At 49.2% G+C, this 12,563-nt stretch overlaps 1 gene segment (V, D, J or C); it reads left to right on the top strand.

Moving 5' to 3' along the window:
• Positions 1–11,762, top strand: part of LOC127043115 (T cell receptor beta variable 24-1-like) — an 82,255-nt gene extending 70,493 nt beyond the window's left edge. The window contains 1 exon segment of the V gene segment in view: positions 11,404–11,762. Coding sequence covers positions 11,404–11,762 — 359 coding nt within the window.
• The last annotated feature ends 801 nt before the right edge of the window (positions 11,763–12,563 follow it).

Here is a 12,563-nt window from a genome sequence, read left to right as displayed (position 1 = left end):
GAGAAGTCTGGGACTCTTCAACACCTAGCCAGGAGTATAGAGGTTACGATGACCCCTCCCCAGGGTGTTTCCCCTGCGTCTTTGGGAAACACAAACAGATCCTGATCACCAGTGCTAGGAAGGAACCAGAGCTGTGGACTAGAGCTACATAAAACCCCATGCTGGGAGACTGATCCCTGCTCAGTGAGACAAAGATAGGGGTCTGCATAGGCTAGTGTCTAGTCATGTAGCTCTGGGGACCAAGTAAGTTTTAGTCTGGGAAGTGGAATCCTCATCTTAGCATCTGCAGAATTTGGCTCTAAATGTTTCCCTTGGGCATGACTGTTTTATTATGTCTGTCTTGTTATTATGTCTGTTTTCTCAAGGAAAAACAGATAATAAAATAACCCCTGGAGAAAGGACATATTGCCTATGAGAAATGTCAGCAAACCTATGAGCACGACGTAGATGAGAAGCTGGATAAGAGTCAACAGTGTGCCCTTGTTGCCAAGAAGGGTAATGGCATTTTGGGCTGTATAAGTAGGGGCATTGCCAGCAGATCGACGGATGTTATCATTCCCCTCTATTCGACATTGGTGAGGCCTCATCTGGAGTACTGTGTCCAGTTTTGGGCCCCACACTACAAGAAGGATGTGGAAAAATTGGAAAGAGTCAAGCAGAGGGCAACAAAAAAAATTAGGGGGCTGGAGCACATGACTTATGCGGAGAGGCTGAGGGAACTGGGATAGTTTAGTCTGCAGCAGAGAAGAATGAGGAGGGATTTTATAGCTGCTTTCAACTACCTGAAAGAGGGTTCCAAAGAGGATGGATCTAGACTGTTCTCAGTGGTAGCAGATGACAGAACAAGGAGTCTCAAGTTGCCGTGGGGGAGGTTTAGATTGGATATTTGGTAAAACTTTTTCACTAGGAGGGTGGTGAAGCACTGGAATGGGTTACCTAGGGAGGTGGTGGAATCTCCTTTTGTCATGGTATCTTTCCCCAATTTGAACCTTAGAGTCCAAAAATTGGGGTACCAGCATGAATTTCTCTAAGCTTAATTACCAGCTTAGATCTGATAAGCTGCCACCAATCAGGACTTGGAGTGCCTGATAAACTCTGGTCTCACCAAAACCTTCCCTGGGGACCCCAAGACCCAAATTCCTTGAATCTCACAACAAAGGGGAATAAACCATTTCCCTTCCCCCTTCTTTCTTCCTCCCAGATCTTTCCCGCCCTGGGTACACCAGGAGATCACCATGCTTCAAACTCCTTGAATCACAACACAGACAAAGAACAAAGAACACACACACAAGCTTCCCTCCACCAAAGGACCCAGAATATTCACAGCTACTTGCTGAAGTGGGACTTTAATTATGGGAAGTGGCTGGAGAGGGGCCTTGACCTGGTCTTGGGGCTTTCCCACTCTTTGGCACACCTCACAAGACCGGACATACTTGGCAACATCCTTGCCCATCCCCTCCCAATGGAAGGACTTCCCCACCCTGTTTTTGGTTCTGTTCACCCCAGCATGGCCACTGGGATAATTATGGGCTAAGCTTAAGAGCTTTCCTCGGTACTTAGTTGGAACCACCAACTGTTTTTGCCACTGCCATTTTTTCTGGTGTCCACCAGAAAGAATTTTCTTGTATAAAAGTCCTTGTTTTATAACAAACCAGGATCGGTTAGAAGAGCTGAGAGGTGGTGGGGTGCTCCTTGCCACCGCCCAAGCTTTCTGAAGGCCGTCATTTGCTTCCTGCTCAGTCTGGAACTGTTCCCTTGAGGCTGGAGACACCAGTTCTTCCTTGGACTGTGGACTTGGGCTTGGGCTTGGTCCCACTGGAAGCGGTGTAGGTGATGGGGTTGTTTCGGTTGTTGGGGAACCGCTTTCCGCTGGTGCCCCAAGTGGTATTTCAGGCTCTGGTGGAGCCTCTTGGGTATGGTTGTTTGCGGCTTCTTCCAGTTCAGGCTCGCTGGTGCCCTCTGGCTTTGGGGTTGAAGATTGGTTTGCAATTGCTGGTGCTGGTGCTTGTTGCTTTTCCAGTTCTGGGTCTGGAACTGGAGTCACTGTGGCTCTTTCAGTCGTTGGCAGGGGATCTGGGTCCACTACCTTTGTCTGGGTTTCTGGTAACACAGACAGGGCCTCTGTGGACAGCTCAGGAACAGGAATGGGTCTGGAAGCTTGCCTGGTTTGGCTGTGGGTAACCATTCTTACTTTCTTGGCCCGCTTCACCTGGTTGGCCAAGTCTTCCCCCAGTAACACGGGGATGGAATAAGTGATTGTGAAATGATAGAGTTCATGATTCTGAGAAAAAGAAGGACTGAGAGCAATAGGCTAAAAACAATGGACTTCAACAAAGAAGACTTCAACAAACTCAAGAGACTGAAAAGTTTGGTTCCATGGGAAGGAAATCATAGGGAAACATGAATTCAGGAAAGCTGGCAGTTTCTAAACCCAACTATACTACACAGTTTTGTGGACAAAAGCAAGCAGGGAAAGGGGAGCTGAGAGGAGAGGCAGCCCCTGTGAGGCAGCTGGGCTCCCATCTGGCAGCTGCCAGCAAAGCTGAGAGACCCAGCTCTCAGTTCCCCACACAACCCTTCTTAGGTCAGTGAAAGCGCTCCTGGTGAGGACATGCACCACTGACCCAAGGAGGGTAGTATGTATGGACATCAACCATTGCAGTAATTAATGCAATGGCTGTAAGTCGACCTAACATAGGTTGACTTATCTTTGTAGTATAGACATAGTCTAAAAGAAACAATATTAAAGGTATAATAGCAAACTCTCCCAATGTGGAGGAAAGATAGGAAAACTAGTAATAGGAAAACTAGTAAGAGACCATTTTGGCTGTATCAGGAGCTCTTTAAGGACCTGAAAATCAAAATGAAATCTTACAAAAAGTGGAAACAAGGAGAAATCGCTGTTAATGAGTTTAAAAGCATTATAAAAGTGCAAATATGTAGGAAAAAGTTTAAATGGATAAGTGTACTATAACTCTAACATTTCACAATCACTTGCACCCAAGTTGCCTTCCACCTTCAGATTCTTAACCAGTTTTTCCCTATTAGTTAGAATCAAACCAAAAATAGCTGCCTCCTTAGGTACTTCCTGAAACAAAGAGTTGTCCTCTACACATTCCAAGAACTTGTTGGACAGTTTGTGTCCTGCTGTGTTGTTTTCCAACAGATATCTGGGTAGTTAAAGTCCCTCATTTATCCTGTGCTTTGAACTCTTCTACTATTTAGTCTAAAAATGCCTCATCCAGCTCCTCTTTTTGATTTGGTGGCCTGCAGTAGACCTTTACCATGACACTACCTCTGTTTATTTCCCTTTTTATCTTCAGCCATGTAGACTGTATAAACTGAAAGTTATACAAAGAAATATTGTAACATTTAAAATATTCTCTTTTGCTTTTAATTCCCACAATAAACCAAATATTTTGCTCTCTAAACCAAGTATTGTGACAAAATTCCTCCTCTACCTTGGTGGGTTCTGCGCTTATTGGCAGATTTGCTCACCTCAGTGATCTTCCCCTGTGGTGGAACCCACAGTCTGGGTCAACTCCTCCTGTGTCTGATTAGGAGTTGCGAGGTTTGGGGGGAACCCAGGCCCTCCCTCTACTTCAAGTTCCAGCCCAGGGCTCTGTGGATTGCAGCTGTCTATAGTGCCTCCTGTAACAGCTGCATGACAGCTACAACTCCAGGGGCAACTTCCCCATGGCCTCCTCCAAACACCTTCTTTATCCTCACCACAGGACCTTCCTCCTGGTGTCTGATAATGCTTGATTGTCTGATAATTCCTCAATCCTCCAGTAGCACACTCTCTCAGTCTCAGCTCCTTGTGCCTCTTGCTCCCAGCTCCTCACACGCGCTCCTTCTCCTCTGGCTCCTCCCCGCCTGACTGGAGTGAGCTCCTTTTTAAACTCAGGTACCCAGATTCGCCTGCCTTGATTGGCTGCAGGTGTTCTAATTCAAGTAGCTATCTCCACTGCCTTCTAGAAAGCTCTTAATTGGCCCCAGGTGCCTTGATTAATCTGGAGCAACTGCCATTTGGTTACCATGGTACTAGGGATTTGTTTAGCCTGGGGCTAACATACCTGTTCCTCAGTACTTTACTGTAGCCATCTGGCCTTGCCCCATCACATATCCCCACCCTCAGCTCAACAGCATAGGGTTGGGCAACTTGGGATGCCAGCCAGTGTGCTCGTGAAAGACCATCAGCATTGCCATGGTCGCATCCAGCCCTGTGCCGTATGCGGAAGTGGAATGGTTGGAGGGATAAGAACCAACTGGTGACCCTTGCATTCTTTTCCTTATTTCTTTGCATCCACTGGAGGGGTGCATGGTCCGTCACAAGAATAAATCGCCGGCCTAAGAGGTAATAATGCAGTGTCTCCATGGCCCATTTGACAGCAAGGCATTCTCTCTCGACTACTGCATATGTCTGTTCTCTTGGGAACAACTTTCTGCTTAGATAGAGGATCAGGTGTTCTTCTTCTCCAATCATTTGTGACAGAACCGCCCCCAACCCCACCTCAGCAGCATCTGTCTGTAAAATAAATTCCTTGGTAAAGTCCGGGGCTATGAGTATGGGGTCTTACAGAGAGCCATCCGAAGGTCTAAAAATGCCCCCTCTGCTGCGTCGGTTCACTTCACCATGTCTGGACCTCGGGCCTTCACCAGGACCGTTAGAGGACTTGCCCTACTGGCAAAGTGGGGAATAAAACATAGGTAGTAGCCTACCACGCCTAGGAACGCATGGACCTGCTTCTTTCGGGTGGACAGGGGCCAGTTTTGAATTGCCTCTTGCTTATTAGTTTGGGGCTTCACTATACCCCTTCCTACAATATATCCCAGGTACCTAGCCTCTGCTAGTCCTATGGCACATTTAGCAGGATTAGCGGTGAGGCCAGCCCGCCTTAAGGTGCGTAGTACTGCCTCAACTTTCTCCAAGTGGGTTCCCCAGTCTGGTGTATGGATGATAACTTCATCTAGGTATGCAGCTGCATAACTAGTATGGGGGCACAGCAGCTTATCCATGAGGCGCTGGAATGTGGCTGGGGCCCCATGTAACCCAAAAGGGAGGACAGTGTACTGGAATAGACCGTCTGGGGTGGAAAACGTTGTCTTTTTTTTAGCTTCTTTGATCAGGGGAATCTACCAATACCCTTTTGTCAGATCCAGTGTAGTCAAGAATCGGGCACTACTGAATCAGTCAACCAGTTCGTCGATGAGTGGTATGGGGTATGCATCGAATTGGGATACTTCATTCAATCTGTGAAAGTCATTACAGAATCTCACGGTACCATCAGGTTTGGGCACTAGAACGACTGGACTGCACCACTGACTGTAGGATTCTTCAATAATGCCTAATTCTAACATTTTCTTTACTTCGGCTTTGATTTCTTCTCTTTTGGCTGCTGGGATTCGGTAGGGTCTCAGTGTTACCTTGGCTCCGGGGATCGTGCGGATATGGTGATAGGTCTCAGTCATCCGCCCCGGTTTTGTAGAGAACACATCTCGGTTGCGATTAATTATGTGGTCTGCCTCGATTTTTTGGATTGGCGTCAAGTCGGGTGATATCTTCACTTGCTCATGTAAGTTATCCTCCTGGAGAAAGGTCTCCTGGGTGACTAAGCATGCCTCTCGATCATGCCAAGGTTTTAAAAGATTGTTGTGGTAAATTTGCTCCGGTTTCCTGTGGCCTGGTTGCCGCACCTTATAGTTTACCTCTCCCATGGCTTAAATCACTTCATAGGGTCCCTGCCACTGGGCCAACAGCTTTCTTTCCACTGTGGGCACCAGGACCATTACTCGATCCCCTGGTTGGAACCGTCGAAGCTTTGCTTGGTAGTTATAATGGGTCCATTGGGTCTCCTGTGCTTTCTCCAGGTGTTCCCATACAATGGGTGTAACTCGGGCTATCCGATCCCTCATCTGTAGCACATGCTTGACTATGTTCCTTCTGGGATTTAGCTCCTCTTCCCAGGCTTCTCTGGCTATATCCAACATGCCTCGGGGGTGGCGCCCATATAGTAGTTCGAACGGAGAGAAACCTGTGGAGGCTTTTGGAACTACTCGGATGGCGAACATGAGGTAAGGCAATAGGGTATCCCAGTCTTTCCCATCCCAGCTCACCACTTTCCTGATCATGGCTTGAGGGTCCTATTGAATCTTTCTACAAGACCGTCTGTTTGTGGATGGTATACAGAGGTCCATAGAGCTTGTACATGGAGCAATGAACAGAGATCTTTCATCAACTTGGAAACGAAAGGTGTCCCTTGATCAGTCAGTATCTCCTTGGGTAGCCCAACCCGGGAAAAGATCTGTACTAGTTCCTTAGCTATTGTCTTGGAAGCTGTGTTGTGTAGGGGGACAGCTTCTGGGTATCGGGTTGCATAGTTTAGTACAACCAGCACATATTGGTGGCCCTGAGCTGTCTTCTCTAGTGGCCTAATCAGATCCATGGCTATGCGTTCAAATAGTACCTCTATTATTGGAAGAGGTATCAAAGGGGCCCATAAGTGTGAGCAAGGGCTATGTAGTTGACATTCTGGACAAGAGGTGTAGTATCACCTGATATCTTCATGAACTCCTGGCCAGAAGAACCTCTGCAGGATCCTGGCCTGGGTTTTCTGTACCCCTAAGTGTCCTCCAAACAGGTGACTGCGGGTGAGGCTCAATATGGCTTTTTGATGTTTTCGTGGCACCAGAAGTTGATGAATCTTCTGCTCCTGCATTTGTACCACATGGTACAGGAGATCTTTCTTCACTATAAAGTAGGGTCCTGGACCCCGGACCTTCCCCTCCACTGGTATCCCATCTATCTCAGCCACCTCTTTCCTGACGTTATCATATCTAGGGTCCTCTGCCTGGTCCCGTCCGAAAGTCTCTCTCCCAGGACTAACCTGCCTGAGCTCCCAGGGGCCGGCTTCTGCTTCTTCCAACGGCTCATTGCCATCACGGCTGGGGCCAGCCTCTGGCTCACCTTCTGTGTTGGTAGTTTCTCTGATGGCTGCTCAAGTCCATCTGCCTACTAGCGTGGTCTTCTGGCCCTGGGTCAGGATCCAGGTTCCCAAAGCCTTCGCGGCTTTCCTTTCTCTTTTTGTCTTCTTGGCCTTTCGGGGGTCTGAGAATAGATCCTGAGAAAACTCAGAAAACATTGGGGGTTGACATTCCCCCAGTGATGAGTCGCTGCCAACAGGGTCTCCACCTCCCTCCAGCCTCTCTGGGGGGAGTAACTTATCAAACCCTGGATAGTCCCTCCCAATAACTACAGGATATGGGAGTTTAGGACCTATGCCCACTGTCACCTTAATGGGGTTCCCCTGAACCTCTATCTCCACTGGGATGGTGGGGTAATGGCTCATGGCCCCATGCACACATGTCAGTGCTATGCGTTTGGCTTGCAGCAGCTGGCTACTTTTTGCCAGCTTACCCGATATGAGGGTGATAGCACTCCCCGAGTCCACAAGTGCTGTAGTCTCTGCTCCATTTATCTTCACCAGCCTGATGTAGTTATGCGGGGCTAATGCAACACCCACAAGGTGGATAAGGGCGTGTTACGTGCCTGGATGCTCTGCAAGCACGAGGCCCACACACACAGGTGAGTTAATTGGCTTTAATGAAGGTTAAGTGACACACCCGCAACAGGGACTCCACGCGTTGCTGCCACTGGCTTGGGGAGTCCAACGCCCGAACAGCTTGGCCAGGTGCGAAGTCGAACGCGCAAGCCCCACCCCATAGCAATTATAGCATCATGCTAATATCATGCAAAGCAGCCTCTACATATGCAATGGGGGACTTTCCAACAGCAATGGCCGCCTCCCCTGGCCTCAGGCCAGGGACTTTCTGCAGTTCCCCAAAACACCGGGGCTTCCCACACAGGGCAGTTCTAACCGGTTAAAAGCAGCAACTGCTAGCAACTTATGTCCGCTAATAACCTCTCCTTGAGAAAGAGCAGGCCCTAGCTAGACCGTAACAATATCTTCCGGGGTCCCCTACAGGGCGCATGGAACCTCCCAGTCCCCCAAGTTGCATTGCATAGGCTCCTCGGTGCTGGGACACTGTGCTGCTATGTGTCCCCACTCCCCACATGCATAACATCTATAATTGTTTCTAATCATTCTCCTATCATGTGGGCTAGGGGGTTTAGTCCCAGGGTTCCCCCCACTCAGGCCAATCCCTTCCTTCTGGAGTCTCTGCTGGTTTTCAGCCCCCTTCTTCCTCCACCTAGGACTCCCCAGGGGTTTGGCTGTCCTACCTTCCAGGGTTGGGGTTGAGTGTTTGCTACGAAAGGGGCTTTCCTTGGGTAGTCGGGTCAATTCCCTGGCTGTCATGCATCTTTTTACCAGCGTGATCATCTTGTCATAGGTGGACGGATCGTTCTGGCCTACACATTTGCGGAGATCTGGTGGCAGTGCCCTCATGTACCGGTCAATAACCAGTGCCTCTTCCGGACTCCGGGACTCTGTTTGCAACCACTTTCATGTGAGATGGATGAGGTCATACAATTGGGACTGCGGGGTTTGGTCTTCCTGATACCTTCACTCATGATACCACTGGGCCTGCACTGCAGTCGTTACCCCAGATCTGGCCAGGATCTCTGCCTTCAGCTGGGAGTAGTCTGCTGCAGCCTCTTCAGGCAGATCATGGTAGGCCGCCTGGGCCTCCCCACACAGGAATGTGGCAAGGATGCCAGACCACTGATCTCGAGGCCAGGCCTCCCATACTGCTGTCCTCTCAAAGGCCAGAAAGTGTGCCTCTATATCATCCTCCCGCGTCATTTTCTGCAGCCAATGACTAGCCCGTATGAGCCGTGTCCCATCATGGCCACAGTTCAACTCTATAAGGGTCTTTACCTGTTTAACCAGTTCCCGCAACATAGCTCGGTCTTGAGCAGCTTGGTCCATCAGCAGGCAATTAGTCTCTTGCTGCAGCTGCACTGCTTCTTGCTGGGCGGCTGGCTGGACATGGGTAGTCTCCTGCTGGGCCGCCGTGACTTGTATCAGTGCCCGCACTACGTCATTCATTGTGGTGACAAAAAAAATTAACCCTCTCTCTTTTTTTTTTTTAAAATCATCATCCTTCTTCCGCCGCGCTGTGCACACCAAAAATTCCTCTTATGACACCACTTGTGACAAAGTTCCTCCTCTACCTTGGTGGGTTCTGTGCTTATTGGCGAATTTGCTCACCTCAGTGATCTTCCCCTCTGGTAGAACGCACAGTCTGGGTCAACTCCTCCTGTGTCTGATCAGGAGTTGTGAGGTTTGGGGGGAACCCGGGCCCGCCCTCTACTCCGAGTTCCAGCCCAGGGCCCTGTGGATTGCAGCTGTCTATAGTTCCTCCTGTAACAGCTGCATGACATCTACAACTTCCTGGGCTACTTCCCCATGGCCTCCTCCAAACACCTTCTTTATCCTCACCACAGGATCTTCCTCCTGGTGTCTGATAACGCTTGATTGTCTGATAATTCCTCAATCCTCCAGCAGCACATCCCCTCAGTCTCAGCTCCTTGTGCCTCTTTCTCCCAGCTCCTCACACGTGCTTTCTCTCCTCTGGCTCCTCCCTGCCTGACTGGAGTGAGCTCCTTTCTAAACCCAGATGCCCTGATTCCCCTGCCTTGATAGGCTGCAGGTGTTCTAATTAAAGTAGCTATCTCCATTGCCTTCTAGAAAGATCTTAATTGACCCCAGGTGCCTTGATTAACCTGGAGCAACTGCCTTTTGGTTACCACGATACTAGGAATTTGTTTAGCCTGGGGCTAACATTCCTGTTCCTCAGTACTGTACTGTAGCCATCTGGACTTGTCCCATTACAGTATATAAAACATCTACAGAAAACATGAATGACCCACAACTATTTTTATCTTAGGCCCTGATGTTGCATGTAAAAAGCTAGCATAGATCCCTGTGGACCGAGGAACAGTCCCATTCACTGCAATGTTAGAACCACAGCTCTAGGATTCAGAGGCTACATTTCCACTGTGCTGCCAGTGTGTGTCACTCTCTCTCCATTCACCACTCATCTCTTTGCTGGAAGTGCTGATGCAACAGATCTGCTAAAGAACCCTGGGTTCAGACTGGGCTGCTTTTGTTTTGAAGAGTGAGGCCAGAAGTCAGGAACTTCTAAGTTCATCTCCCAGTTCAGTCTCTGACTAGACATTTAAAGGCATCTCTGTGCCTCAGCTTGTTCACATGTAACGTATAACCTCAAAGAGTTGTGGGGAAACTTGCAACTCCTGAGCCTAGTGAAGTCATGGACACTCTGCCATTAGCAACAGTTGGAGTAGGGGCATGTTTTAATTGCTTACTTAACATTTAATTGCTAAGTAGTATTCAATAATGCAATGACATCAGGGCTGGATTTGCTGGGTCATAGGCCAGGAAGCAGTGCTACAAACATCAGTCAAACCAGACATACCCCTCCCCACTGGAGATCCCCCTTTTCTTCCTTATTATCCCAAATTTTGATCTCTCCCTAACAGAGGGGCCAATCTACCTGCCGTCCCATGGCAACCAGACACCCATCTTCTGTCTCTCTTCCCTCACTTAAACTGTGACCCTGTGCTAGCATTGGTTGCTGGTGCCTGGGCTGACACAGTGGTGAAGGTGCTTGTCACTGTTTTTGGTAGGGTCCCCAGTATATCCATCTCTTGCAATGTGTTGCCCCTAAGAGGAGTTATTGGGGAATATTACCGGGGCTTGGAGTGCCTTGGATTAGCCAGAGGGAAAGAGGGCAGCAGCGTTTTCCTGTTCTGTCATGAGTGTGTGTGTGTGTGTGTGTGTGAGGGAGAAAGATAATTTCAAACAGCTTTACAGGGAAAGGTCCAGGAACAGGGGAGGTGGACAGGAAGCTCTGTTAGCTGAATCGTGAAATTCTATAACCTGACCAAACCTGGAGAGCTTTGCAAAGCCCACTGGTGGCTGAGGTTTGAGTAGGAAGGTCTGGGTGACAGGAACAGTGACAGAGGTACGGAAATAATGTGATTTGTGCTTGAGCAGTTCGAGGGAGGGAAGAGGAGGGACAGAGAGAGGAGACTGGGGGAAAGGGAGGAGTGGAATAGAAGGGAATGTCAAAGAGAAGGCGAGAGTGAGGTGTATAAAGGGTCAGAAAAAGAGCATCACAAATTGTGGGTCGAGAGGGGGAGAGAGGGAACGTGTGAAGGGAGAATTCGAATATTGGTGTCCAATGTCTGAGGAGCAGCATATGCGGCCTTAGAGAGACGATGCGTCGTGCTCTGCGATCAGTGAGTTTGCAGGGCAGGAAGATGCCGATGCGACTGTGGCTGCTTCTCACTCTCCTGACCCTCCCGCACTGTAAGGGGAAAACTGAGCGATATTTCTCATTGCCATTTACCTGCCTTCTCTCTTTCGGACTCCTTTCCTCTTTCTTTCTCTGTTCATCTCTGTGTCTCATTCACAGACGGGCGCTCTCAGACTCTCCACCAGACCCCCCGATTCATTTCTCTGTCTCCCGGCTCCTCCGTCCAGCTGCACTGCTACCTGCAGGGATACAGTTCAACCTCCTGGATGTACTGGTACCGGCAGCCTCCCCAGGGAGGAGCCCTGCACCTGCTCTTTCTCTCCAGAGGCAAGGATATGATTGACGACAGTTCGGAGAAACACTTTAAAGCTGCCCGACCGACCCAGCAGAACTTCACGCTGAGCACAGATAGCCTCTTCCCCAACCACACGGGGCTCTATTACTGCGCCTGGAGCCGCACACTGAGCCAAGCGGGTGCAGCCCCTGGACAAAAACTCTCCCTCCCCCATTCCCTGTGAGGAGCTGAGCTGAGATCAGGTTTCACCCAGTAGCTCAGTCCCCTGCCCTGTCCCCTCCCACAAACATTGTGAGCCACAGCCCCAGCTTCTCCCTTCTTCCCTTGCAGGGGGAACATCTGTGTCATGTTTCATCATAGCTATTAGCGATGGAAGAGATGTCTGAGGACACGACTGAACCAACCCCTTTCCAGCCACTGCAGGATTATTCTCTGTGATGTATTCAACAGCCTAGGTATAAATGGACATTATTTAGTTCCCTCCAGGGGGATTGTTGCCTCCCTAACACACACCTCGCCTTCAGGGAAAATTTCCCATTTCTCCAGACAAAAAGGTCCCCTTTGCTCAGTTTGCTCTGGTTCTACAACCTTTTGACCAGAGATGGAGTGGAGAGGAGAATTCAGCTTGATATTAGGGAATCATGAAAGAAACCCCAGAGAGAGACAGAGAGAGAGCGAGAGCGAGCATATGAAATGGGTTACACTGCCCAAGGTCATGCAGTGATTTGCTGACAGAGCTAGGGGACAAAAGCTGGAGTCCTGACTCCCAGTCTCCTGCACTTCCCAGCAGAACTATCACTTTTTGTACTGAATGTGCTGGAGATTGACAAATGAGCTAAAGTAATGAAAACCAGTTTTTGCCCAGCTTTAAACAGTTGCATGGCCCTTTCAGAGTCTATGCCAGCTCATGTTGTGGCTGAATTTGTCCCATCTGTCTGTATCTCTTGTTGGCAGTGTATGCTCTCTATGCAAGCACTGGAACAGTTTTACATTGCAGGCAGTGGAGCTGTCTCCAAATGGGCTG

Source organism: Gopherus flavomarginatus, chromosome 1 (assembly GCF_025201925.1).
Source record: "Gopherus flavomarginatus isolate rGopFla2 chromosome 1, rGopFla2.mat.asm, whole genome shotgun sequence".
NCBI classification, from domain to species: Eukaryota; Metazoa; Chordata; order Testudines; family Testudinidae; genus Gopherus; species Gopherus flavomarginatus.
Note: the sequence above shows the minus strand (reverse complement) of the source record. Positions and strands in the feature narration are given on the sequence as shown.